Below are 26,168 nucleotides of genomic sequence, written 5' to 3'. Positions count from 1 at the left end.
AAATGTGTATACGAGCGCGACATTACGCGTTTAATTGCGATAACGGCCTTACGCGACGATAAATCATGCTCCGTAATGGATAGCCTGATGCTTTTTTAATTGATGCGATCGGAAATATCATGGAAATCTATACTTGTCAAAACACAAAGTCTAAACGTCATTATATTCCAATAATAATATTTTTTATGTTATGCTATTTCAATAACGTTCATTAGAATGGTGATTACTCGTTCTCTTTCGTTGTAATTCAGATTTTTCACGAAAATTGCTTCAAATCCTCCGATAATGAAATTTTATATATTTCTAAATTGTCAAATACTTGGATCCTTAAAGTGTTGAATTCTAAAAGTTGTCTTGTTAGCTTCTTCTAATATAAATTTTACGTTATGTGTTCTCGAAACTTGGTACATATATATAACGTAGATTTTTCGCATCCTTGGATTCATAAGTCTGAGTTTTAAATCAGGAAATACTTGGAATCTCGAACATTTTCCAGCACATTGGGATTTTTCTCTTATTTAGATCTTCGCGTATCCTCGAATTCTTGAGTTTTCGAATCCTCCGATACTTACATCCTCAAATTTTAGACTTGCCCGACTTCCCGGAAGATCCCCTGATACTCTAATCCCCGCATCCTTAAACCCTACGGATCTTGCGATACTCCGGAGATCCAGACCGTGTAGATCCCCGGATAATATCCTCAGGCTTTCGCGATCCTCGAAACTCCTTCGAGGAGCTTACGGAGCGTTATCGTTCTCCCTTAAACGAACTCCCCGAGTCGCACACACCCGGTAGAAAGCGCGCGAAATGAAGCCGTAGGTAATTGAAAGGGATGCTTTCGCACCCGAAAGAGAGAGAGAGACCCCGGGTTCTCTAATAATAGATTTAATAGAGACACGCTCATTGAAGGAAGGGGTTCCCCGTGCTCTCTCGCTCTCTCTCTCTCTCTCTCCCTCTGATCTCTCGTCTCAGCGTGCTATTTAGTGCCGCTTGTGTGCTCGCGCCGCCACGCTCGCTCGCCCATCACGCCGCCTTTTTTCGCCCTTTGCCGCCAAAACGCCGCCCTGCCGCTATGGTGACGACTAGCGATAAAATTAAATTATCATACGCCGGCTGATTTATAAATACGTCGCGACGCGGACCCGACGCCACGAGCGACGTTTTAATTCAAACGCGACGCCTTTGTCGACCCGTCTTACGCTCGATTACTCCAATTTTTTACAAAATTATGCATCTGTAGAATATTGATTTTTCCACGATTTTTAATATCACTTATATAATATTTCTTTGTCATGAGACGATATATCTTGGACATGGTGTGTTTGATCATTTTAAACCTCGACTTTTGAAATAAAGTGTATATTTGGGTTAATTTAGATTATAAAATTTTGATATTCCAGTTAATTTTTTATCATATTTTAGCGTGTGAGAACTACTCGTATATTAATATTCTAGATAGGCAGAAACTGATTGTGCTGTATCATTGAAATTGCAATCAAAAGATCCAAAGTATATCCTACAGAAAGAAAGAAATGAAGGAAAGAAACGCTTTATATCTCTGACACACAAGCAGCGATGTTTTTGGTACACGCCGGGTAATATCGCGCACAACGTATCCCCAACTCATGAAAATTCACGCGATCACTTGAGCGTTAATTCCCGACGGCTGGTTGCATGCCGGCCGGTGTCGAAGGGCCTCGAGAAAAGTGTGATATCAACACGATCATTAACGTCACTTTGACGTCGACGAGCGGAAGCGGGTTTTAATCTCTGCTCACGCAACGCGCGTGTTGCCCCGTCTGGGACAGCGAATTAATTAACCCTCTCGTGGAAGAACTCGTCTTTAATGTAGTCCGTCTGGAGCTTTGAAGGACATCAGATCGCGAGAAGCATCTCGTCCGAGGTGTCTCGGACGAGCGATATTTGGTGAGGAGATAACTCGTTCGCATTGAACGAACGACGTTGGATCGCGAGATAAATCTATGCGCGCACGGAAGGCTACGACGTCAGGGCGATGAGCCATCGTCTCCCGTGTCAGCTTCCTCTTCAGCGTGTCGAGAGCACCAGAACGTCGAGAGGGGGCGGAGTAGTATAGGCATCAGGTTCGACGAGGTCGAGACACACAACCGCCGTGTGTGGCTCCGAAAGAGGGCCCAGCCTTTCTTCTTCTTCTTCTTCTTCTTCTTCTTTTTCTACGTCTTCCTCTTCCTTCTTCTCTCTTGTCTCATTTGAACGCGATTATTTATGTTTTCTTTCATTCGCGCCAGCGCCGACGCCGACGCTCGCAGCCACTAAAACCATCGCCTTCTGCCTCTTCAGCCTTTCTTTTGCTTTCTTCTTTCTACCTTAAACGTCGATCTTGACGAGAGAGGATACAAACAATAGAAAAAAGATTACACGGTTTAGAGGGATTTCTTTTTTTTTTTTTCGAAATGTCAAATCTCCAGAAGAGCCAAACTTTCTCATTGACAATTTCTTGTGGCTTCTTGTCTTTCATTCTTTTTCCCTTTAACACACTTCCCTTCTGCACTCTTTTATTTCGGTTTTTGTTCCTTTTTTTCCACTCTTTTGCGTTTTGTTTTCTCTCTTTGGGTGTCCCCCTCGGTTCATTTGGTGATGCTCGAGCACGGTGGCAAGTGTCTGAATTATTGCCCGACACATATGGCGATTTTTAAGGGGCATGTCGTCCATATTTTTGAACATTTGCCCTACATAGACTAGCGACGGGTTTATGGCGCTTATTTCTGGCGTGTCGTTACATCGGGACTTAATAAATTCATTCGAAATGTCTATCTTTCCGACCCAACAAACAAGGATGTTTTCAGACAATTTGAGATAATTTATAGTCATCTTTTTTTTTTTAATTAATTAATTTCTTTCGTATCGCACGAGGATGCTGTATCTTTTCCGATTTTCATTCCACAAATTTATATTTCAATGAGGATTAGCCAGGTCGCGCAAATGGAGGAAAAAACGGCGCAAGATGCCATTTTGCTGACGCTCGATCACGATTTGCAACCTTGGACGTACAATATACTTCCGCGTCGCGTCAATTGCAAAGTAAACCGCGCTCATTTACTGTTAATACGCACTTACACACCTAATTTACCGCAATTTTGCAGACGGGAGGGAATCGTCGCATCCTGCGACAAGGACACGATGATGCGCAACCGAGCGAGTGTGCGCAAACACGTCGTTATAAACGTGTGTCGCAATTACATCATCAGGTGTATGTATATCGAACGAAGTCGCGCATTACACCTGGAAACGGCGCATCCGCAGGACATGGCATCTCGCGACTCGCGGAATAATTATTCGTAATCGCATAATTATCACGGATTTGTCTTTATGCCGAGCGTTTCCGTGCCTGCTTTGCGCAATTAGGTACTCGGAACTGAAACGCGTGCGGTCATCATGCGTGCGTTTCTTTTTAATTCTGCCATAGAACGCAGTCGAGAAAAAATAGAGAAAAAGAAAGACGTTACTTATTAAGTATACTCCGGGGCCAAGTCTCAAGATAATTTCATGTGATTACTTCAGTAATTACGTGAAGTATATATAAAGTTTACATCGTATATTACATTATATATAATGTTAATTTGATATAATTTTGATACATGTAACATATACAAGGCAATCGCTCGAACGTTATATATCGATGGTAGAAACGTCTACAATTTTTTTTTATTTGTAACTTTAAAATTTTATGTAATTAAAAAAAAACTGACCAGAAACTTTACCATTAAAAGTAAAAAAAATATTATTGATAAAAAATAATGAAAATAATATTATTACATTTTTGCATAAAATTGTAGAAAAATAAACATAGAGAGCAATCGATAATTTATTAAAATATTCTATTTACAGTACGCTTTTTAAGTATTTGACAGGAAATTCAATGTTATATTCTTAGACTTAATAAAGTTTTTAACGCGCCTGATTTTGCTTGATATTTCATTTTTGATTTTCATTAAGCATGCCTCTATATTGCAGTCTATATATATATATATATTATAATTCCAGACTGCTGATCCAAAGCAAGCAGTTTCAGATAAACATTTCTTCATCAAAGGGATACAGTACGTAACTTGCGATCAATCAAAGAGATTTCATCTTAATAAAGATAACAATGAAAAGTACAATAGGTGAGAAGAGAAACTTTGGGCTGTCCAAAATGATAAATTTCAACATAACGACCAGAAATATACTACAAAGCACAGAGTGCCACACCTTGTTGACAAATAAATTTCTAGAAGTGGGAAGCGCTAAGCGTTTTGACAGGAGCAATGAAAGAGCGAGTACAAAGTCCGCGAATAATAGACGTTGACGAAGACGTCGACTATTGTCGCCGACTATTATTGTCGATAAAAAAATGCAAAGCAACGAAAGGGAATAATAAAATTCGTACCGCGGAAGTAATACAAATGTGGCTACGAATAACGAATGACGATTTTGCTTGATATTTCATTTTTGATTTGTGATTGACGATTAAGCTACAATGATATAGATTAAAAAATGGAAATTTGTCACAAAAATATTCAATGCACGAGACATTCTGATAAATATAGCTTAAAATCATTTCCTCTGCCCGAATAATACGAAAAAATATAATCGCATTTAAATTCTATCTTCTCGGATTCTGAACTCGAATCCGATTTTCTTTTAAAATATTTCAAGCATCCGTTTTCACTTCCCGAGACTTAATATTAAATATTATAAAACATTTAGAGTTCTCAATTAAAGACACATTAAATTAAAAAGAAATTAAGTTCCGAAAACTTGATTTCGAATTCTCATTTTCGTTTCATTCCGTATTTTCATTGAAAAAAAAAAAAAAATAAAATACGAGATGGCCAAAGTCCGCGATGGAAAATCCGGTCGTGGAAGCATTAGCTCGTATAATGGATATCTACAACGACGCGGGAAGGAGAGGAGAAGACCAACGAAGAGCACGACTACCACGAGAGAGGAGGCGACATCGGAGGGCGATAAGGAGCCCGACAGAACGGATGAAGGAACTCCGCGTCGAGCGCGGTCGGAGAGAAGGAAGAGAGGCCGCAGTTAAGTTATGAATTATGACATGGTACGAGCGAGAAAGAGACGAATCGAGTCGGTCGCGGAGGTCGTTACGAGGCCTGAGAAGGGAAGCGCGAAGACCCCGACGGGGAAGGAGAAAGCAAAAAGCGTCCGCAACGGATATGCGGCACTGCCTTTGGGGAAAGAAGGTAGCCCTCGCTAAACGAGCGCACCCCCGACAGTGACTGTGACGATGACGACGATGACGACGAGTGACGGGAAACGCGCTAACCGCGACGAATGGCTTTCGAGCCGGTATATCCTGAGCGAACCCGCGGAATCCATGCCAAAAATCGCAGGATTGTATATACACGGATATGCCGATGGGGAGTCCGGACCGAAGCGCGAAGGTCGTTTACCATCGCGATGCATGAACTCGCGGTCCTCTTTTTGCCGAAGCCAGCGTATATCTGGTACCGGTTGTCTTCCAGGGTGTCCAGCAGACTTAATAAAAAAATTTAATTATATATATATATATATCTGTATATTTAAAATTTATAATTTCTAAAACAATTTTTGTACTAATTTATTTCACTTAATTTTTAATGAACAAAATATATAATTTGCATTTGTCTATATGATAAATCAATTAAATGTTAAATCATGAAATCCTGGAGATATTTTTGTCAATAATGAAAAAGTTCGAAAATTAAGAAAAAAGTTTAATCAATGATACAATCTGCATTATGTACGATAATCGAAACAAACATGTCGCTATAAACTATTTAAATAATCACCTTTTTTTATTTGTATTATGTCAAATTTTTTAGTTTTATCTCTCTATTAAGCACATTGAAATAAAATAACACGACGATGAAAATATAAATTAACGAACTGTAGATGACTCAATTTTTAACAACACAGAAAATTAGCTGGGAGTCAAGGAAAAGTTTATATTTATTTAATAAAAAATTTCAAATTATTGAGACAAATGTAGAATGAAATTTCCTGACTTTTCCCTGACCGCTAGACACCCTGCAGTTTTCTTCAATAAATATGAAATATCTGGATGCTAAATAATATATTTTTCTGAATTTGAATAAACATATGATAAGAATTGATCATTATTGTCGTCACTAGTTTATCTTTCTATCTATTCTCTAATATTATTAATATTCCCATTTTATCTGTTTGCCCGCAACTATATTTCAGACTTGTGTATATATGTATATCTCTAGATGATCGACTATCTTTCCGTACGCATGCAGTCTTTTTTAATATCGCCGATCTTGATCTTGTCGACAACACTGTAGCCTCCTCTTTCACCGAATCTCGGGTGGCTTGTCTTGTCTCACATTCTAAACAAGTCGTATCTACCTATCCATCTACCTCGCAGCATCCGCTGTCCGGCTGCGTGCTCAGCTGCATTTCTACGTCACTAACGTGCATTCCACGGTACACCTCTCTCTTCCTTCCTCCGTCTTCTTGCTTTTATTTACAACCGCGGCGCCCACCGTCGACGCGTTCGCGATGATCACTCTGCTGCTTCTTTGCTCGTGATCCCGCCTCTTTTACACTCTATCCTGTCTATTTTCGATCTCGCTGAAAAGTTACAGCGAAGAGGTTCTCTATATGAGCAAACGCGAACATTCTGATCAACGTTGTCGTTAGATAAATTCAGAGATTACCTTTTTAACGTTTTTGTTATTCCTTTCTATCAACTTCCCTAACGCTGATTGTCAGTTAATAATGGATGAAAGATTAAAATGTCGATTAAAATGTAATAAAGCTAGAGAAAGTTAATATCGAAAACATTTTGTACAAAGTTAAAACCTTCCGTGTTCATGACAGGTTTTGCATAAAGCTTTGCTGATCGTGACTTCCGCTTCACACGAAAGAACAATCTCCAACATACCATTCCGTAAAGGCCTCGACTATCGAAATGACGATCGGTCGGCAATATTCGACGCGTTTCTTCAGGAAGATGCAGGAAAAAGGAGGAGAAAAAACGGCGACATACGGACAGAAGAAATGTCGGAGGCGACGAGAAAACCGCAAAGAACGATAATGACGAGACGAGAGGACGCAGAAAGCGAGAGGCACAAAAGAGAGGACGCCGCGGAAGAGAAACTGGCCCGAGGTAATTGCCGGGGTGTCTCTTCGCACCTCATCATCATCATCAACAGCCGCGTCGCTCTCGTCGTCGTCGTCATCGTCGTCGTCGTCGTCGTCGTCGTCGTCGTCGTCGTCTTCGTCTTCGTCGTCGGTCCCCGGGACCACCCGTTAAGAGTCAACGTTTTCGTTTGCATTGGATCAAAAGCTGCGTCGAAATGAACGACAAGTTTAAGTGAAACGTTCTGCAATCGAAAGAGCGAACACCATCCGGTATTCATACGAAATTTGACGAGAATTTCACCCAGAAAGTTCATTGAAAGTTGTATAGAAATCTGGATTAGCCGAATGTTAACTCTTTCCGGTTATGTCGTTGCAATTGTGAAAAATTAATTTTTATTAAAGTTGACGTACTATCTGCCTTTTACAAGCTCGAAATTTTAATTTGTATTTTGTTTAAAATCATATAAGCGATTTCAACATTATCTCGTAGTGTCCCTTTAATAATTAAACAATCGCAAGATTTGCAATTTTACAAAACAGCTGATGCAAATGTCATATTTTCGAAATTATTGATTTAAATCAAATTAAACACGGACAATATTCTAACTTCAATATTTTGCAATAAAAATTTTTTTTAATTATAATTTGTAAATCTTTACAAAAACCCTTAAGAGGCCCGCGACCGCTGCTGTCTCTCGCAATAAAAAGAAAAAAAGATCGATTAAACGGGACTAGGATAAACATCGGAAACGGAGCCAGATAGTTGTCCGTTGTCGCCTCTGAGAATCATAGATCTAATCTACGTCAAGGTCCGAAATTCCAGCCGCGGCTGCGAAGGGGCAGGACGGAATTGAGTCCCCCTCGACGACGGTGGAAAGAGACGCGTCGCGACGCCCGTGGAATGCGAACGACGCTGACCTGGACCACACATGACGCCGCGCGGTCGGTTCTTAAACGACTATCGTGAAATACGATAATGTCCGTCTTTCTCGCGCGCCGAACACAGAATCTGAACTTGGACACGGAAGACGAGAGAGGTTCGTCGAGAAAGAGAGAGAGAGAGAGAGAGAGCAGGGGAGAAAAAGAGAAAGAGAGAGGGATTGCAACTCCCGCGTTCCTCTCACGATCACCTCGACAGTTGCACGTGTTGCGCCTTTTGATAGCTGCACGCTGCGCTTTAACAGTGGCGAGCCTATTTGGGGATTCTTGCATTCTCAGCGCACTCAGAGTGTCCCTTGACTTGATCTCATATATTTAATGCATTCTAAAGTATATTGTTGTCTCTAATACCTTGCATATCGTATTTTTTTTACCGTCAATTACATTTTGAAAATTGATTCCAGGAGAGAAACACACTCTCTCAAGTGAATATGTTCAAATGATCAAAAATCATTATCAGTCAATCAAAATAAAAATATCAACAAATACATAGTGTATGTATATATGTATGCGTGAAATTTTGAAGATGAATAAAGCTGTGGAATATTTTTCATACAGTCGCTTCGCAAGAAGGAGGCGAATGATTCTCTCGATATGCAAATGCCAGCGTTCGCAATACTTGTTAACATGAACCATGTATATCCGCCGGGTGTTACGCCAGTGTCTTTGCGCGCGGTCGCTTGCTCTCGACAGAAACGATTATCGGGGATGAAAGAGAGCCGCGGCGAACGAAATGGAGGAACCAGTCCCGTGTGGCCGAGATACGGAGGACCGGAGGCAACCGGACGGACGTACGAGGCTCGGCCGAGCGAAAGGAAGACGAGGTAGGCGAAAGAGAATGAGCGAGCGCAAAAAGGAAAGACGGGAGTGTAACGGTAGCGAGAAACAAAGTGAAACTTACGAGCTGATTCTGATAGGCGGTGACAGCGGTGAATATGGCCTCCGGGAATACGAAGGTCTTGTGCGGCTCCTTCTCGAGGTCCGCGATCGGCTTCGTCGTGCCCGAGTCCGGCCGCTTCACCAGGTGGATCCTCGGCTGGTACTTGTGCATCGAGTTCAGCACCAACTGTAAATTATCCGGAATTGTACGATTAAAAAACACTTTTGCGTCTAACATGGTGTCCAGACTCGATGAAAAAAATGCCCTGACTTTTTAGTATTATTTTTCCCAAATATATAATTTGCAAACATCTAAATCAATTAAATGTTAAATCGTGAAATACTTGAGATATTTTTGTCAACAGTGAAAAGATTCGGAAGTTAAAAAAAAGAAAAAAAATTGTAATCAATTATACAATCTGCATTATGTACGATAATCGAAACAAACATGTCACTATAAACTATTTAAATAATCACCTTTTTTATTTATATTATATCAAATTTTTGAGTTTTCTCTCTATCAAACGTATTAAAATAAAATAACACGACGATAAAAATATAAATTAACGAACATGCTGTAGATGAATCGATTTTTAACAACACAGAAAATTAATATGCTGGAAGTCAAGGAAAAGTTTATATTTATTAAAAAAAAATTTTCAAATTATTGAAACAAATGTAGAATCCAGATAAATAGTAAAATTTCCTGACTTTTTTCCCTAACAATTCCAGATTTATAAAATTCCCAAACAATGCCCGATTTCCCTGGCCGTTAGACACCCTGTCCAATCCTTCGACGTACGTCAAGCAGTATTATAAACAATTCAATTTTTATCATTTTTAATTTTCAAAATATATATCCACTTTATTTATGCTTTTTTATTATTATTTCAAATTACCGATTTTTTCTCTCAATTTATATTATTAATTCGAAAACGGGGTTGCATCCCCAAATCGGAGGATCTCTCGCAATAATTACAAGTATCCGATTTCGTCCAATTAAAATTGACAACAAACCAACAGTGAACTATTCGAATGGACGACGATATCGATATTATCGCTCACGCGGGCAAGATTTTTCACTTCTTCTTTTTTTTTAGTGTCTCGCGTTTCCATCCATCCCTTATTTCCAAGCGTCCCATTAGGCTACCCGGAATCGCTGACGGCTTTTTTTTCCGAGGACGAAGAACGCGCGTAGATTACATCGAGTTTCACGTCGCGTCGACTTTCGTCGTTCGGGGATTTGAATCGGCGACGAAGCCGAGAGCATGCGATAGCATTAACAACACAACACGGGTGGAGAGATCGGTCTCGCGGCGAGAAAAAGCGTATGAATTAGAGGAGCACTTTGGGCAGGGCGAGCTCCCCGTTACCATTCAAAAGAATCACTTTGCTCGCGTCTGGCAGCGTGTAATATCCTGAATACAAAATGAGTACCGTGAAGAAGCGCTGCCCCGATCGGAGTTCCTATTTACGTCAGTCATCCGATGAATTAAGGGCCCCGATGCGCCCTGGCGAGAAAGAGGAGCTCGGGCTGACAATGAGACGGTGGGAGGGTGGAGGACGGGGGAAGACAGAGGATTCGGGGGTGGAGAGGGCGAAGACGCTGAGATTCTCGTGTCTTATGACAAACGAGACAACGGACTGTCAAATTATCCCGTGGAGCGACTAAATCGCGCCACGATGAAATTCGTTTTATCGGCGTCATTTTTCTCCTTTTCATAACCGAGACCTGCGGTAGGTCGCAATCAATCAAGTTCGCGACGAACGATGACGTTCTTGATGATTTTTTGATTTCAAGAGCAATGTGAGAAATTGACTCAATTAATTCTTTGTATAAGAACACAATAATATCCTTCGCCCCCTCCGAATATTATTTTCGCATATTGAAAGATCACTTTATAATTACTTTAGAAATCTCGCACGCATATCCAACTTTTGCTTTAATTTCTCATTTGTTTCGCATTTTTTTTTAATTCTCATAAGCGTTCCGTCAATGTCATCAACTCTACGAGTTGCAAGCCCACGTTGTCGCACGATTACGGAAGAAGGAAAATTGCGCGGAGAGAGAGAGAAAAATATACTTCGAAATGACGTAAGAGGGTAAGATAAGTACGACGTAAAAGCTTTCCGCGAGACAAAATGCCATCGTGTTGCGTTCCACTTTGCTGAACTTTGTTGAACCTAACAATCGATGCCGGTCGATTTATTAATGCAACAACCAGCGGACGCGGTAGGCGTGCACTCGCTGTCTTCGGCGCCGACAATGTCGTACTTTTAACCGCAGCTGCGCCGAGTAACGTGTAAAAGTTTAATGCGCGAGTTGTCGCGGAACGGCCACGTCTGCAATCGCAAGAAAATGTGAAAAATTCGCTGTAATAACATGAAAAATTCGCCGTCCGTGAGAAAATGTCGACGGCTCATACAGAGGCTCATATATATACACAATCATTCAAATTAATCGAATGGAGCGATGCTATTTCTTTCGAAGATATATATAAATATCAAATGCAAAAATCCAGAAAAACTTGATATTTAAATTTTAATTTAAAAATAGTCATATTTTCTTCTCGATAATCTCTCATGTTATTTAAAAATATAATCCAACAATGTATTAAAAAAATATTTTGCAAGTGTATCAATACAATAATGCTAATTTACGCAGGTAATTAATTTGGAAAAGTATATTAAAAAAAAAAAGATTGTAAAAATTATTAAATTAGAAATTACGAAATGACATTATTCTTACGCATATCTGTTTTATGATCATATCCGGTTCCTTTTCTTTTTTTCGAACACTTTAATTGAACCGGATGGACAATGAGGAAACGTCGGCTAAATTTTATTCCATTCCTTTTCACCGATTCGCGGATCATTCAAAACGCAATGGCAAAGCATACACAGTCAAAAAATCGATGCGAGTTATTACGTAAACGCGAGCTCGCGATTAACTTATTCATTCTGCCATTATAACGGCTTAATAATAGAGACCGATCTTCGCGGTGGTCTGACAGGTGTCACGAGGAATTAACCGAATGCCTTCGCGCGAGAAATAGAGAGACGGATGGGGCTTATTAATTAATTAATTCAATAAGAAACTTAACACATCCGATGTAACGCGAAACGGAGTCTGCACTTCGTCGGAATTGGCTTTTTATAGCGAGCCGATATAGAATGCCGGAAGTACAAAGATAATTCGTGCAAAATAATCAGCGTTAAACTGCTAAGTTCTTATTCATCAGGTTCATGTATATTGATTTTGAAAACCCGATACAAAACTAATCTACTTCTCCATTTTCTATCTCTTATATTTTTACATATCCGCCATTTTGCAATAATTAGATAGAAAGCATAGCAATTCGATTATTATACGAATCCAGACAAATTCAACAATTAATCTTAATGAGAAAGAGGGTGAAAAGTTATCTTTCAAAAAGTAACACTCACATGTCCATGTCTGTCCATGTCGTTGTTGGTGAGCTTGACTTTCTCGAAGGAGACGACCTGCTTTCGGAGTTGCTCGCCTGTGAAAGGTGAATCCGGATGGACGTATAGTCGAGCTGGCGCCGGCGGATCCGCCTTTCCGGCCACCAACCAGCAGCTCCTGTGATATGCGTATCGATACCTCTTGTTGTCAACCGGTACGATGTCCATCAGGACGGCGTATCGACTGTCCGCCTTCAGTCCGTTGAAGGAGACGCGACACGTCGGAAACATTCGTCTGCGCACACGCAAACACAAAAAGCACAAACTTTATTAGCCAAAAAAAATCCAAAATTTCAGTCAAATTTAAATACTATAGTTTTTAATATTTTTAAATGGTTGCAATTATCAGATTCGGCGCTTGCTTATTTTTTATTAAGCATAAGTATAGAGAAAAAATTAAAAATCAATTCTTCATTCATTCTTTGCTACAATAATTATTACTGTATGTATGTGTGTGATTAGATCGAAATTCTTAATTAGAGTCGTCTTCATAAGTAAATTCACAAACTATTACCTAATTAAATAAATTTTTTTCTACAGCAGAAGCTTTTAAGATTTTCAATAAAATAGAAGCGCTGCGTTTTGGTAATCAATGATCCGGGATGATTGGCGATAATTTCAGAATTGATCCGCTCACGGTCGTCGAAGCATGGTGCACGGGAAGAGAATGGGACGGAGGAAAAGGGGACAAGAGAGGGCGATGGGCCCGGATTCGCGGTTAGAGACGAAGGGGTCCGCGGGACCTGGCGTGAATGTTTTGCCTCGGAGGCCAAACATTAATACCGTGTCGGGCCCCCTGCTGCTCGACCACTAAAACGCGGGGACACCCGCCGATCTTATCTACGTCTTCTCCTCGGTCCTTGTCGACTCGGTATGCATTCATCCTGCCAGCGCCACGAGTGTGAGTAATGCTTTTATTTATCAAGCCGTCTTTTGTTAATGAATTGAACGAGGGGGAGAAGGTGGGACCTCACCCTCGCGCCATCTCGCCTTCGCCTCTCCTCGTCCTCGTTTGTACCTGATTTTTAACCCTTCTCCCCTTCCGCGCGATCATTTCTCTTGTGACGCGAGCACAAGTTCCAAAGATACCTGTGTTCTCTTTTCACAAGCGGATTATCCCCCAAATTCCCACCTTATTGTGAAAAAAGTGACTTTATGCATGAAAACTCGGAGAAAAAAGAGGAATCCTTCAAAATAAGAGATAAAACCTTCAGGGATCGAACATATTTTTTTAAAAATTTAATACACACTCGTTCGTCATTCACAAAACAAATCTTTTTTGTATTACACGTGCAGGCAAAGTGGCACTTTGTGTGCGTGTTTTCTGTGCGGAAAGCGGCCGATTTCCCACGCCGCCATCCAGCGGCGACGCGGTGAGTGAATGAGCCGCATTCAAAGTCATTGTCCACGACTGAAGCCGTAGGCAATGTATTGAACACGGCTATTCCCGCACCGTGCCGCCGCAAGATGGCGGCGTGCGATCGGCCACCTCGCGCACAGAAAACGCGCACAAAGCCACTTTGCCTGTACTTGTAATACAAAATAGTATGTGTATCACGTGCGGATTGACAATTGTTCACTCGTATGGGGTGGTTGCACGAGCCGAAGGCGAGATTTTTTTATTTTTTCGCCTTCGGCTCGTGCGTCCATCCCCCGCACTCGTGACCAATTGTCAACTTTCCGCGACTTGATACACAATATACTATTACAGATTTATACTTTGCGATACAAATTACATAAAATTGCCAAGTAGAAAAAAATCAATGAGACAGAATGAACGGATGAGCGTGAGCGAAAAGTGGAGTTTCCGCCATGTGAAACTTTCCATAGATAGCGAGAAGCGTAATGGAAGAAAGAAAGAAGGAGGGTTGAAGCGAGTTCGAAGAAGGGGAATCTCGAGTTGCCTAGTGGCGGAAAGTCTAAGGGATGATGTAAGGGGCGGTAAGTTGACGGCTGAAGGGAGCGACGACTCAGCTTCGCTTAGACGCAGATCTAATTACCGACGCACGAGTAGGCGCGCATCCGACTGAAGGAACGCGAATCCTCCTCCCTTCCATCCCCCCGCATAAGGGGTATAAAGAGGGATGTTGCCCATCGTGGCGGGCAATTAGGCGCGCGTCGGCCGCGTCGTCCCTCCCATCTTTTCCGCCTCCTTTCGCTTCCGGAGTTTCCCAGTTTTCTCGAGGAATCCATTCAATGTTATCCTCGCACCCCATCTCAGACTTTCGTCCAGGACCGGCGCACGCGACCCCCTCTATATATAAAAACCTTATCTCGTTTCGTTCACACGGAAAAAAAATGTTTAGTTATATGGTACACATGAGAATTGAATTTGATTTAGCATGATTAATTCGAGCGTAATCCTTCGCAATGATTTAATATTTAACAAATTTGATAAAAGGCTGTTAAGAGCAGTAAATATAAAAATTCAAATTATGTTTGAAAGTGAAGTCATATATAAAGATAATATTCTTTGATCTAATGTCTAATAATGAATTACAATAAAAGGTGACAAAAAAAAATTAAACATAAGTCCTCTTTAAATACAAATACAAGCACAAATTATTGTTGAATTTTTATATTTACTGCTCTTAACAGCCTTTTATCAAATTTATTATAATTTAATAAGAGCCTTGACTTACTACGATTTAATATTTAACATTACATATATCTCGATAATGAATCTTGCATTTTAAAATGACGCATGAGAAAATATTGTTCTTAAACCCGTATTATGGTACAATATTTTGGTCTGAAAAAGAATGAAAAACGTCTGCATAAAATATTCTAATTATCTCGTGTGCATACCTACATTTCATATTCCACCATTAACTCGTTCTAATCCACCGCATTGATATATAAAGGATTATTCTCCACGGCTCTTGATAGTTAACTTCGCGTCCGATGTTAGCATTTCCGTCGTTAAGTCGGAGATATATGTTTGCGAAGGTGTGGTATATCGCGAGTCGAAACGAATGCGAACATAAAACTTTTCGGGCTGCCTTCCGCGAAGAGGCAGCCCTGAGAGAGATCCCCCCAGGACTTCTCTCCCCTCACAGTGTGATCCCACTCGAATCCTCACGCCTTCGGTCGCCACCGCTCGTCCCAAGGACCCTTATAAACTGGCATAAGCTCGGCCGGTTTCTACACCGACCCGACTAATTGACTGACGGTCAATATAGCAATTTAACCCGCCGCTTGCCACCAGCTCGTTCCCCGCTTTTTATTCTTCTTCTACCATCTCTTCCTCTTTTTCCCTTTCCGATCCTTATTCTCTCCTTTCCAGTTCTGAGGTAGTCCCGACCCTTTCACACTTTTGTATCACTCTGAACAGTATATTTTTGTGTATATTCTTATCTTTTTATTTGCACAATACGCGATGCATCATATTACATTCTTGTTATTCTCGCACTTGAATTTGTTTACTTCTAAAGAGGATTCTTTTTATAGGCAGAAAGGTGTATGTATATGTACATTTTCATAGTCCTGAATCTCAATTGATGTTTTGTATTTAAGTATCGTTATTCTTTCTCTCTTTGCCGTTTCTGTTCGCAATGTTTTACGGATAACGCTTTTTATTACGATTTTATTTATGCTTTTTTACGCACGATCAGTATTTGTGAAATAATGAATTAATTATATCGATCTTATTGCTTCATACTATCTCCCTGACATTTTCAATTGCATTAATTTTGTTTAGTAAAAATCAAACTGTCTTGTAAATAAAAATTATAAGAAATAATAATCTCTGGGAAAGAATCATATAATATAAGAAACTTGATAATAAATTTTGAAAGCAACTTGATTATCCTTAAACCAGTGAAAACATTTTCTAAACGATACAGTGTTTTACATTTTTTGATTTGTTTTTCAATATTATATTTTCTACATCGTTTAAATAAAAGATGAAGCATCGAAAAATGTTTTAGTATTTGACTCTGTTTCATAACTGTTGAATATGTAATACCATTCTCTCTCCAGGGTTTCCCTACTCAATTTCCGCGATTAAAGAATCGTAATTTCAATGCGATTAGAGCGCTTGCTTATGTTTCGGTATAACGTGTCAGGCGAGTGACAGCTTGCTCAGGGTAACGACACCTCTCGCCCTAAGCCTAGGCCGTTTCTATCGTCGGGTTCCCCTTGGGAATTTTCGTGGGTGTCGTGTCGTGACCCGTGGCGGGACGTGATTGAGTTTGCAGCGACGTCGCCCCGGGAGCGACGGCGGTTTCGGGACAAGAACCGAAAGGGTGAGCGGTCGCGAGTAATGAGAAAGAGTCAATCGCTTCGACGTTGTCCAGGAGGAATCTAACCTGCGATGCATTAGCGGGATACGTCGTCTCGAGGGAATTCCCCGGGACATCTGGTTGCCTCGGGGATCCTCGCTATTCCCTCGAGGAAAACGAGGCTGGAATTGTTTCCGCCTTCGATTAATCGTGTAAAACACGCGCGTCTTTTTCGAGCTTAGCAGCATCTCAGAATAAAATAATTATTTAATTTAGAGTATTATATTGCTGCGTGATATATTGAATTTAATATTTGTTACCAGGGTAATGAATATTATCAGCATATCTGGTACCGGTTGTCTTCCAGCAGACTTAGTAAAAAAATTAAATTATATATATCTTTATATTCAAAATTTATAATTTCTAAAACAATTTTTATACTAATTTATTTCACTTAATTTTTAATGAACAAAATTCCCTGACTTTTTCAGATTTTCCAAAACCAGAAATTAATTTTTTCCCTGACTTTTTAGTATTATTTTTTCTAAATATAGAAATTGCATAAATCTATATGATAAATCAATTGAATGTTAAATCATGAAATCCTTGAAATATTTTTGTCAACAATGAAAAGGTTCGGAAGTTAAAACGAAAATTTAAATCTATTATACAATCTGCATTATGTACGATAATCGCAACAAACATGTCACTATAAATTGTTTAAATAATCACCTTTTTTATTTATATTATATCAAATTTTTAGTTTTATCTCTATCAAACACATGGAAATAACACGATGATGAAAATATAAATTAACACGCTGTAGATGAATCGATTTTTAACAACACAGAAAATTAGCGTGCTGATAGTCCAGGAAAGGTTTATATTTATTTAATAAAAAATGTCAAATTATTGAGACAAATGTAGAATAATGTGAAAAAATCCAGATAAATAGTAAAATTTCCTGACTTTTCCCTGACAATTCTAGATTTATAAAATTCCTTACCCGGTTTTCCAAATTTTCCTGACCGCTAGACACCCTGTTCGTATTGTACGCAATCTAGTATTACGTAACACAAAGAGATATCTTAAAAAGTGGTACGATATTGAAAAACGACTTCAACGTCTGTAATAATAATTAATAAATACAAAATTCGAAAGCAAGTATCGCTTGGAGATCATTGCTCGCGCGATTAAAATTTATCGACGTCCGTATGCCTCAACGCGTTATCTTCCGATACCGATAAATAAATCAGCGTGACAATCCAAACGTCAATCATTCTCTCAAATGACGGAAGTTGATAATTTTGGAGTATTTTGACCTTACCTGCCGGTCTTTGTGATGATCATCTCCGTGCCGAGTTCGTTAAATTTATCCCAGAGGTCCTTGGTCTCCAGGTGGCAGACCACATGTTTCAGTTCCTCGCAATTCGAGCGCTCCTGGAGCAGCGGATTCACGACCGGCGAGGCGCCCTTCCCACTCGTGCTTCCGGTGTCGTCCGTTTCCGGCTCGTCCTCCGCATTGATCGTCTCCGGAACCGGCGGAGCACCGCGGCCGACCCCAGACCCGCTGGCTTCCCTTTCTGCACAATTCATATTTTTGCAATATTTAATATACGCGTATTACACATACCCACGCATGTAATGGATATTAAAAAGTTTAATAAAACTATATATAAAAATGATAATTCACATGAGAGGTCTATATCATATTATTATGACCCATAAGTCATACCATAAGAATATCATAAGAATTATCCTTGAGAATATTACTCATCTGTCAGAATTATGAATTATGATCCACCGTACAGTCGCGGTTTTTATTCGCCGCTCTTGGACATACGCAACCGGAAGCGAGTGGGAAAACCGCTTCCGGTAAGACTCGATATAAAAATCGAGACTCGCTGAAGCGTAGTAAAACCCCATTTCGAGAGAGAGAGAGAGGAGAAAAGCTTAAGGACAAACATTTATCACCGCCGTGTCATTGACGCTCGTTTTTATCCGTTCAGACGACAGTCACTAAAATAGCGTACGACATACGGGAGTTTAACGTGAATGAACCGCGCGCGCTTGATGAATATTTAAGAGCCACGTTCAATTACAGTTATATCTTCGCCGTCGTTCCCAGTTTCGCGACGACGATGTCGACGATTCACCCTGAGAAGCTGCGGCGTACTTTCGCCGCTCGCGCGGCGAGCGAAATTAAAAGCGAGGCTCGTTCGTCGATTCGTAATTTACGATGGGAGGCCTTCCATTAACCGCAAATTATTATTAATTTTGTCCGATGGGGCTGCACATTGCGATAACTCGATTCTAAATTACGTATGACAGGGCCTCGGCCGTCGATTAATATCTTCTTTCGTATATACATGCGCTTTTATTGCGCCGCGCATCTTACTTGTCATGGCGCAAAGTTTCGTGACTTTTTGCAAAGCTTCCTCGCGCGAAAGAAGTTCGCGTTTACGTATGCATAGACGTTTAATGAAAAATCGTTTTTCTGACGCGCGATTTATTTATCGCGGCATTCGATGACTCTATTAACGGAATAATAAGGAAGGGGAGTGTCTCTCCGATTAAGATTTTAATCAGAAATTAAATGAATGGTGAGAAACTGAAAATATATAGTAGACAGGTATATAAACGATTCATCAATATAATGTTTTCCAATTGCTTGAATTACGTGTCGTGAGAAAGTCCCATATACAAATAGATAAAAATAAAATTGAAATAATGACATACGTGCGTTTTATTTATTTTAATTAATTCGGAATTTAAATGATTTGCTTCCCTTCAAGATATTATCAAATATTTTTTATTATTGTGCGGAAATGAGATTGTATCAATACGAATGTGTCAAAAGCACTTGAAAGATATAGCAACGGAGGTGCAAGATTATGAGAAACTCACGTTGATTAAAATGACTCACGCTGATTAATGTTGCAAATTAACTCGGAGACACCACGTTATTGAGGCATTTTATTTCGCATAGATATAGCGTTAATCTCTCGCGTTTATACGCGCAAATGTCTTCTCCCCTTACACGCACACCTGTAACACAACGTTGTGTATAATTCTGCGCCGTTCAATCACATCGACGTAAATCTAAACGTAATCCATTTGGCGGTGCTTATAGGTATCCAGTTATCGATGATAATATATCGTCGGTCGCCGCGATAAGCAAGTTCCTTCAGCATCGCAATCGATTATAAATAATGTCGCGAAGAAATAAATAATTCCGCGCGCGAAAAGTCGGCCTTACAATTATATTACGCAGATTGCGTTTCCGATTTTAATGACGCAAGGGAAAAGTAATCAGCTGATAAAACGACGTATTGCCGTCGACGGTGATTAATTGTTGCGCCACGACGTTCGGGCACAGGAAGTCGAGCTCTCTTTTCAAGATGCATGCAAATTTCTACAGGATGTTCTCAACGATATAACTTTTCAAGTGGTTACAAGTCCCCGTTTTAATGCGACTTTCAAAATTGTTGGTTGAGATAAAATATTAATCGTAAAGAGGAGAGATTAAATAATTAAAATTAAATTGATTTCGTTCGAGTGATGGATAAAATACATTTTTAATACCACGTAAAAACCCGTGATTTATATATTGTACAAGCTGCGTCAATAAAAATATTCCGAGATGCGTACTTTGATAAACGTCGAATGCAATTTTTCGAGTTTCTCCGATAAGAAATGTTGCGCGGCTGAAATTTATATATACCTAATGATAACACACGAGAGAGAGAAAGAGATCAGCATTTGCCATTTTAACAGGTCCCTTCTCGGCGTAATTCGCGAACACGTATTTACCACGTGCGCCTCCGCGTTTCCATGGCAAGAGCCACCGTTGTACTCCGGGAAACCGTAATAAACTTCGTAATGGGCAGTTACGAAGTACCGACTTGGCCGGTATACGTCAGGTTTTGGCTATCAATTTTGCACATTGATGCCGCGCGCGAGGAATTAATTGTCCATTCGGCGCAAGACGGAATCCGGCGTCAGAGTATTATATTGGTCCCATTTTTCCACTTTTCTCTTCGCAAAAATCCGCAATTAAGCGTAGCATATATAATTCTCGGCGCGTACACGTATATTTTTTTTTCTCTTATCGGAAAAAAGCATGTGAAAGAGAACAAAAAATAATTACAACGTTGTTAAAGTAATGTAGGACAATTAGAAATTAAACGCCGAGCAAAGATGTGCGAAGAAAACGTAAATTGTTTTTGTAACCTATAGTATCGATATATACGATTAAAATTATCGAGAATGATTTTTATGAAATAAAAAATCTGACTAACTCTCGTGATTGATGTACCACGATTTTGATATATATGCATGCATGCTAAAGAGAGAGAAAATATGATATATCGCAATGTTTTAATCATTTGCAAGATAAAAGCTTACTGATACACAAACGAGGAAGTAACGCAGTGGTAAATAAAGTCTCTTGGTTTACCTTAAGTTACTGGAGGTAATAATTTTACGAACCGCCGCTCTTGGCCGGCATCACGCTAATAACGCTAAACTAAAGCAAGCCTCGTCATAAGTGGATAATTATCCTTTTTCCAAGCGCTACCGCGCGCTTATTACATCGCTCGCCGGCGTGTATGACCGTTGTGCCGTAATCGAGGGAATTAGTCATTTTGCATTTAATAACGTCTAAACCACGGTGAGAGATGAGAGAGGAAACGATTCTCGAAAACTCTCGCGATATTATTGATCAGCCGCAGAAATGATTGCCGGTATATAATACGCGTCACGAATTATCGTTCAACTCGATATGTAAATTAGCCTCACGTCCTTCGACCGTTATTTCACCCCGCATTTTACACCACACACATTTTGCGGTAAACGTGACTATTTAATCCCCAACTCGTGATTACCTTAAATCGTCTGTATTGAAGGAAATTTCAAACCAAATAGCTACAAATGATTTAGCTTTTTTCTTGCACAAAACAATCTTTTATAGTATAAACTAACATTGTGTAAATTGTATTCTGTATATAAGTTATAAAGATATCAATTGTTCTATCTTTCTATTCTCTGTTTCATATATTCTTTATTTGTATTTACTAATCCTAACCACATGCACCTTCCGCAATAAGGCAAAAATATAATATATGTATTTTATATGGAATAATTTTTTCTAGTGCAAGTTTTTACATTACAAAATAATGTCGCGCATGCAACATATATAAATTATGTAAATTATCTCGCGATCGTAATGTCTACAACTCATAATGTTTACGTTATGTTGCATATCGTGCGGTTTTTTTCTCTACATGGAAAGCGCATCTTTACAACGTTAATACGCATGATAAATTACACAAGATATGTATATTGAGATTATCTTTACGAACCGTCAACGTATTTATTAAGTCTCGCGATACGAATAGAAAGCGCTTAGCGCCGATCCTTGGTTATTAACCCGTTGATACGGCATCAATTTGCGCCTGAGAGAACGTAACGTGTAATTCTAAATTTTTAAACACGATCTACAGAAGGCTGTACGATATTAAACTCTTCCCGATACACACAGTGTATCTCAGAATCTTTAATTATAGACTCCCTGCCGAACTCGGAGTGCATTTTTCGAAAAAATATTTCTTGATTAGTTCCAGAGAGAGAGATATGTATTTAATTTACTCAAACTTCTTCAATCTCTCGAATATAAAATTATTACAATTTTTCGACGCGCAGAAAATATTTTGATAAAAATTATAATATATTCAATTGGTCTATTATTAAAATGTTAATTTTCTTTCAAAAATATTGTTTTCCTCGATAACACTTCCTACGAGTCGTTACTTCTGGAAAATGCTCATCTGTCGAGATAAATGGGCCGCTCTGGCAAAGGTTAAAGAGAGTTTGATCCGATAGATCGGGCGAATGTTTACGCAATAGTAAACTCCTCGGCGGCCGCAACGCATCGCGGAATATTAAGTACGAATTACCACTTGCAATAACAGTAATCTTCATCGGTCGGTCGGTCTTTGGCCGTAAAACGCCGCGGAGAGTCCCTTGCGGTCGCCGGACTCTGTATTTACGTTTTGCGCTTCGAGCTCTCGCGGCTGCGCGAACCTTTCAATATAAGAGAAGGATACTCGTCGATCGACGAGGATTATCCGCACGCAACTCGTCGTTTCCACCGCAAGAGAGCCGATAACCACAAAGCAATAATTAATTACCGTCGGCACCGATACGCCGATTTATCGTCGATTATTACCCGGCGAGAGGGTATATACGCACAAACACGAGCCGAGATATAGCCGAGTGTGTTGAACGCGCGCGCGTTTAACACTCCTCGAAGAAGTTATTTAATAGCCGCGGGATCGAGTATATAAATCCTGAAAGGGCCGATCGATATCGCTTCTTTAATACAACTCGGTGGGCGTAGCCGGAATTATAGTTACACCTGCGGTATAACGTGAAGACGTTTTCGCGGGAGATTCCCCGTTACGGTGCGATTACTCTTCAAGTAATAGTTTACCTCTCTTTTGGCAAGATTCGATTCGCTATTGATTTTTTTTTCCAACTTTTGCCAGATGCTGTCTCGCGTAACATTCAAATCTAATTAATTTAATATTGAAATAAACTCTTGATCCCCTTCCTCTCATCTTATAATTGTAACTATTTTTTATTAATATTTTTATATGCGTGCCAAGATATTAAAGAGTAACCGAGAATAAGGAGATTTGAATTTTGGCGCGCGCGAGAGCTTGATTAGAAACGATAATCACCGACGACGACTTGCATCGCGAGACGTATTATCTTCTAGGAACATCGCGTGGCCTCTGAAATCGAGCGTGTTTCTTCGCTTAATTGCGGAGAGGCAGCGGAGCGACAAGGAAAACCGAGAATCGGCGTCCTCGGATATATCCGTGATTAAGTTGCCAGGGAGGGTCGCGGTGGGTCTTGACGCGATAAGAGCCCGGCATCAGGCGATACATCTGCTGCGTCACGTTGATCGCGAACGAAATGCAAGAACCCACCGATTTTTCAAGACGTCGCCAGCGCAAATAAGCAACCGAGGCCGGTAATTTTCGCGAGTCTTACATAACGTAAGCGACAATCGCGACAATTCCATACGTCGACTTATCTTATGCTAAGCGGCCATTTTCCGCCACATTCTTAAATTTTTAAAAATACTAGAATACATCTATTATTTAGATTTAAATGTACAAAAATTGCGCTGAAATATTGTATTCGGCATTTTATAATTCATCGGGGAGAACGTGTGAGGAGAAAGTCATCTTCTGATCTACGGATATTCAAATTGCCAGGAAAGCCTGCCGTGTTTATCGGAGCCCGCAACCGGCTCGTAATTGGAAGGCGACTCCGAAACTCGCACGATGTGTGGTCCGTGAAATGTATTTTTATTCGACACGATCTACGACCGTGTTAAACGACTGACGAAACGGATGACGAGCCGCCGGGGTCTGCTTGTCGGACGAGTCTCTCGCGGCTTTACGACACGCCGTGAGTGAATTACGATTGCGAGTGCAATGCGCGCACGACCGAAGCGGATCAAAGCGCTCGCGGGACATATTGAAATGGATCCAGGGCGAGCGCGGACGACGATCTACGAGGGGAAATTAGCACAAAAGTCCGTTTGAACCGGACGATCGCAAGTCGACGCGAACGAACTCGTTGGAACCGCTAGACATTACGGTCAAATTGATGTCTTCACTTTGAGTTTGATACATGGAACACACTCGGGCTAAATTGTTAATTACTGATTTAGGACTCTGTGCGTGGCAGTATTTTAAATTGTAAACGGTTCTAAAATTTCAGACAAGTATCAAAATTTTATCTTTAATTTCTAGAAAACTGAAACAAGACATATTATATAACAAATCTAAGATAAAATCTTATTTTCAGACAAAGAATATTTTTCTTCAAAAAAATTTGTTAAATTATTTGAAAAAATATACCTCTTTCAAGACTATATAATAAATATGATTTAACAGCAGAAACGAGAGTGATATCATAAATTCGTTCCAACGGAAGTCGATGTCCGCTCGAGATGACAAGTTTACGAGCGCGCGCGAATGAATTACAATCGGTCACCGAAAATCGAAAATACTTCACGGTTGACAGGTATAAACGCGCGTTCGACGATATTTCATTAATCCGCGTGACATTGCGGCCGTTTCCTCAAGTCGCGTGTTTTTCATTTAAGCGTCGCCGATAACAAATTTCGTGCTCGCTAATAACACAAGTCGTCTCTCTCTTTCCTCTTTCCGAGGTCTAAATATCTAATTAAGATAGCGAACAGTGTATTAAAAATGGTCCGTTAAGCGTCGCCGGAATTGCGCCGACTCATCGATCCGTCATTAATGAAAAGTAAATTAGCGATATACACTGGGCGGATGCGTAACGCGCGATCGCACGGCGGAGAAGACACGAAGATACAGTCGCGGAAGCCGTGTGCGTTTGCCGTGCAACCAGGTAAATTGAGTATTGACGCGCCGTATCTGATCGCGCGCGATAGGAGAACGTCTCCGGGATCGATCAATCAATCTGTCGACAGGTAATTAAAACCGGCACCTTGTTTGTTCGCGAAACGTAAATTAATCTGAGCGTGACGCGGTGCGTTTCTTCCTCGTTCGTCCAAGACGAACGTCCTTTTGCGTCGCGTCCGGCATACGCAAAAAATTGATTACGCTATTCGACATCTCACTTCGCGTCGACGTACGCAAGATATCTTGTTTTGCAACAAGAATAAAGTCTCGTTGAATAATTGAAACGGAGGATGAAAAGAGTGCGTAAGTTTGAAATTAAATAAAATTATTATGTATTCTTGCGAGAAATATTAAAGAAAAATAAGCGTCTTTAAAATAATTATTTTTTTCATAAAATTAACTAAATAAATTATATACTTATTACTTTAAGCTTAGATCCTATCCTTAATAAATCAATGTGTAATAAAAAATATATATATATATAAAAAGAGAGATAAATCTCTTTCACGAAACATATGATGTTTAATGGGAATTATTTTTATTAACGATATGGTTCATGACACATTTAAAAGGACAATTTATTTTGGGATCAATAAAAAGAAGGAAGTTTGTATTTTACTGCAAATGTGAATTAGAGCATACAACGTATCAAAATAAACTGTGATGTAGAGAAATGAAGGCAATAAGTGCTTAATATCGTCTATTAGTAAAATCAAGATTAGTTATTGACATTATATTAGTCATCAAGAGTAATTTATGCTAATATTAACATGTTAAAAACAATCTTTCTTTAGAGGAAATTGTAAAATCAGTTTTCGAACATTTTTATACTCGAAAAATCTGGAAAACAATTTTTAAATGGCATATATATCGAGAGCTTCTTCACTCAGACCCTTTTTAGGTCTACGTTTTATCTTCTATAGCACTAAAATAAATAATTCTGATTCTTCGTACGCAAATATGGACTGTAAAAGATATATAACGCTTTAAGCAAATCGCCGAAATGCAAAAGAAACGCGATTGACAAACTGAGCGAATTCGC

At 39.8% G+C, this 26,168-nt stretch overlaps 1 protein-coding gene across 2 annotated transcripts in view; it reads right to left on the bottom strand.

Annotated features, from left to right (window-relative positions):
* Positions 1–26,168, bottom strand: part of LOC114935017 (uncharacterized) — a 45,873-nt gene that overhangs the window by 9,167 nt on the left and 10,538 nt on the right. For both annotated transcript variants that reach the window (XM_029307761.2, XM_029307762.2), the window contains exons 2-4: positions 17,986–18,241; positions 12,397–12,670; positions 8,972–9,136 (exon numbers count right to left, since the gene is read on the bottom strand). In XM_029307761.2, coding sequence (XP_029163594.1) covers positions 8,972–9,136; positions 12,397–12,670; positions 17,986–18,241 — 695 coding nt within the window. The remainder of the gene's footprint in view (positions 1–8,971; positions 9,137–12,396; positions 12,671–17,985; positions 18,242–26,168) is intronic.

The sequence above is a fragment of the Nylanderia fulva genome, unplaced genomic scaffold (genome assembly GCF_048542155.1).
Source record: "Nylanderia fulva isolate GAGA-0341 unplaced genomic scaffold, ASM4854215v1 Scaffold35, whole genome shotgun sequence".
Classification (NCBI taxonomy): Eukaryota; Metazoa; Arthropoda; class Insecta; order Hymenoptera; family Formicidae; genus Nylanderia; species Nylanderia fulva.
Note: the sequence above shows the minus strand (reverse complement) of the source record. Positions and strands in the feature narration are given on the sequence as shown.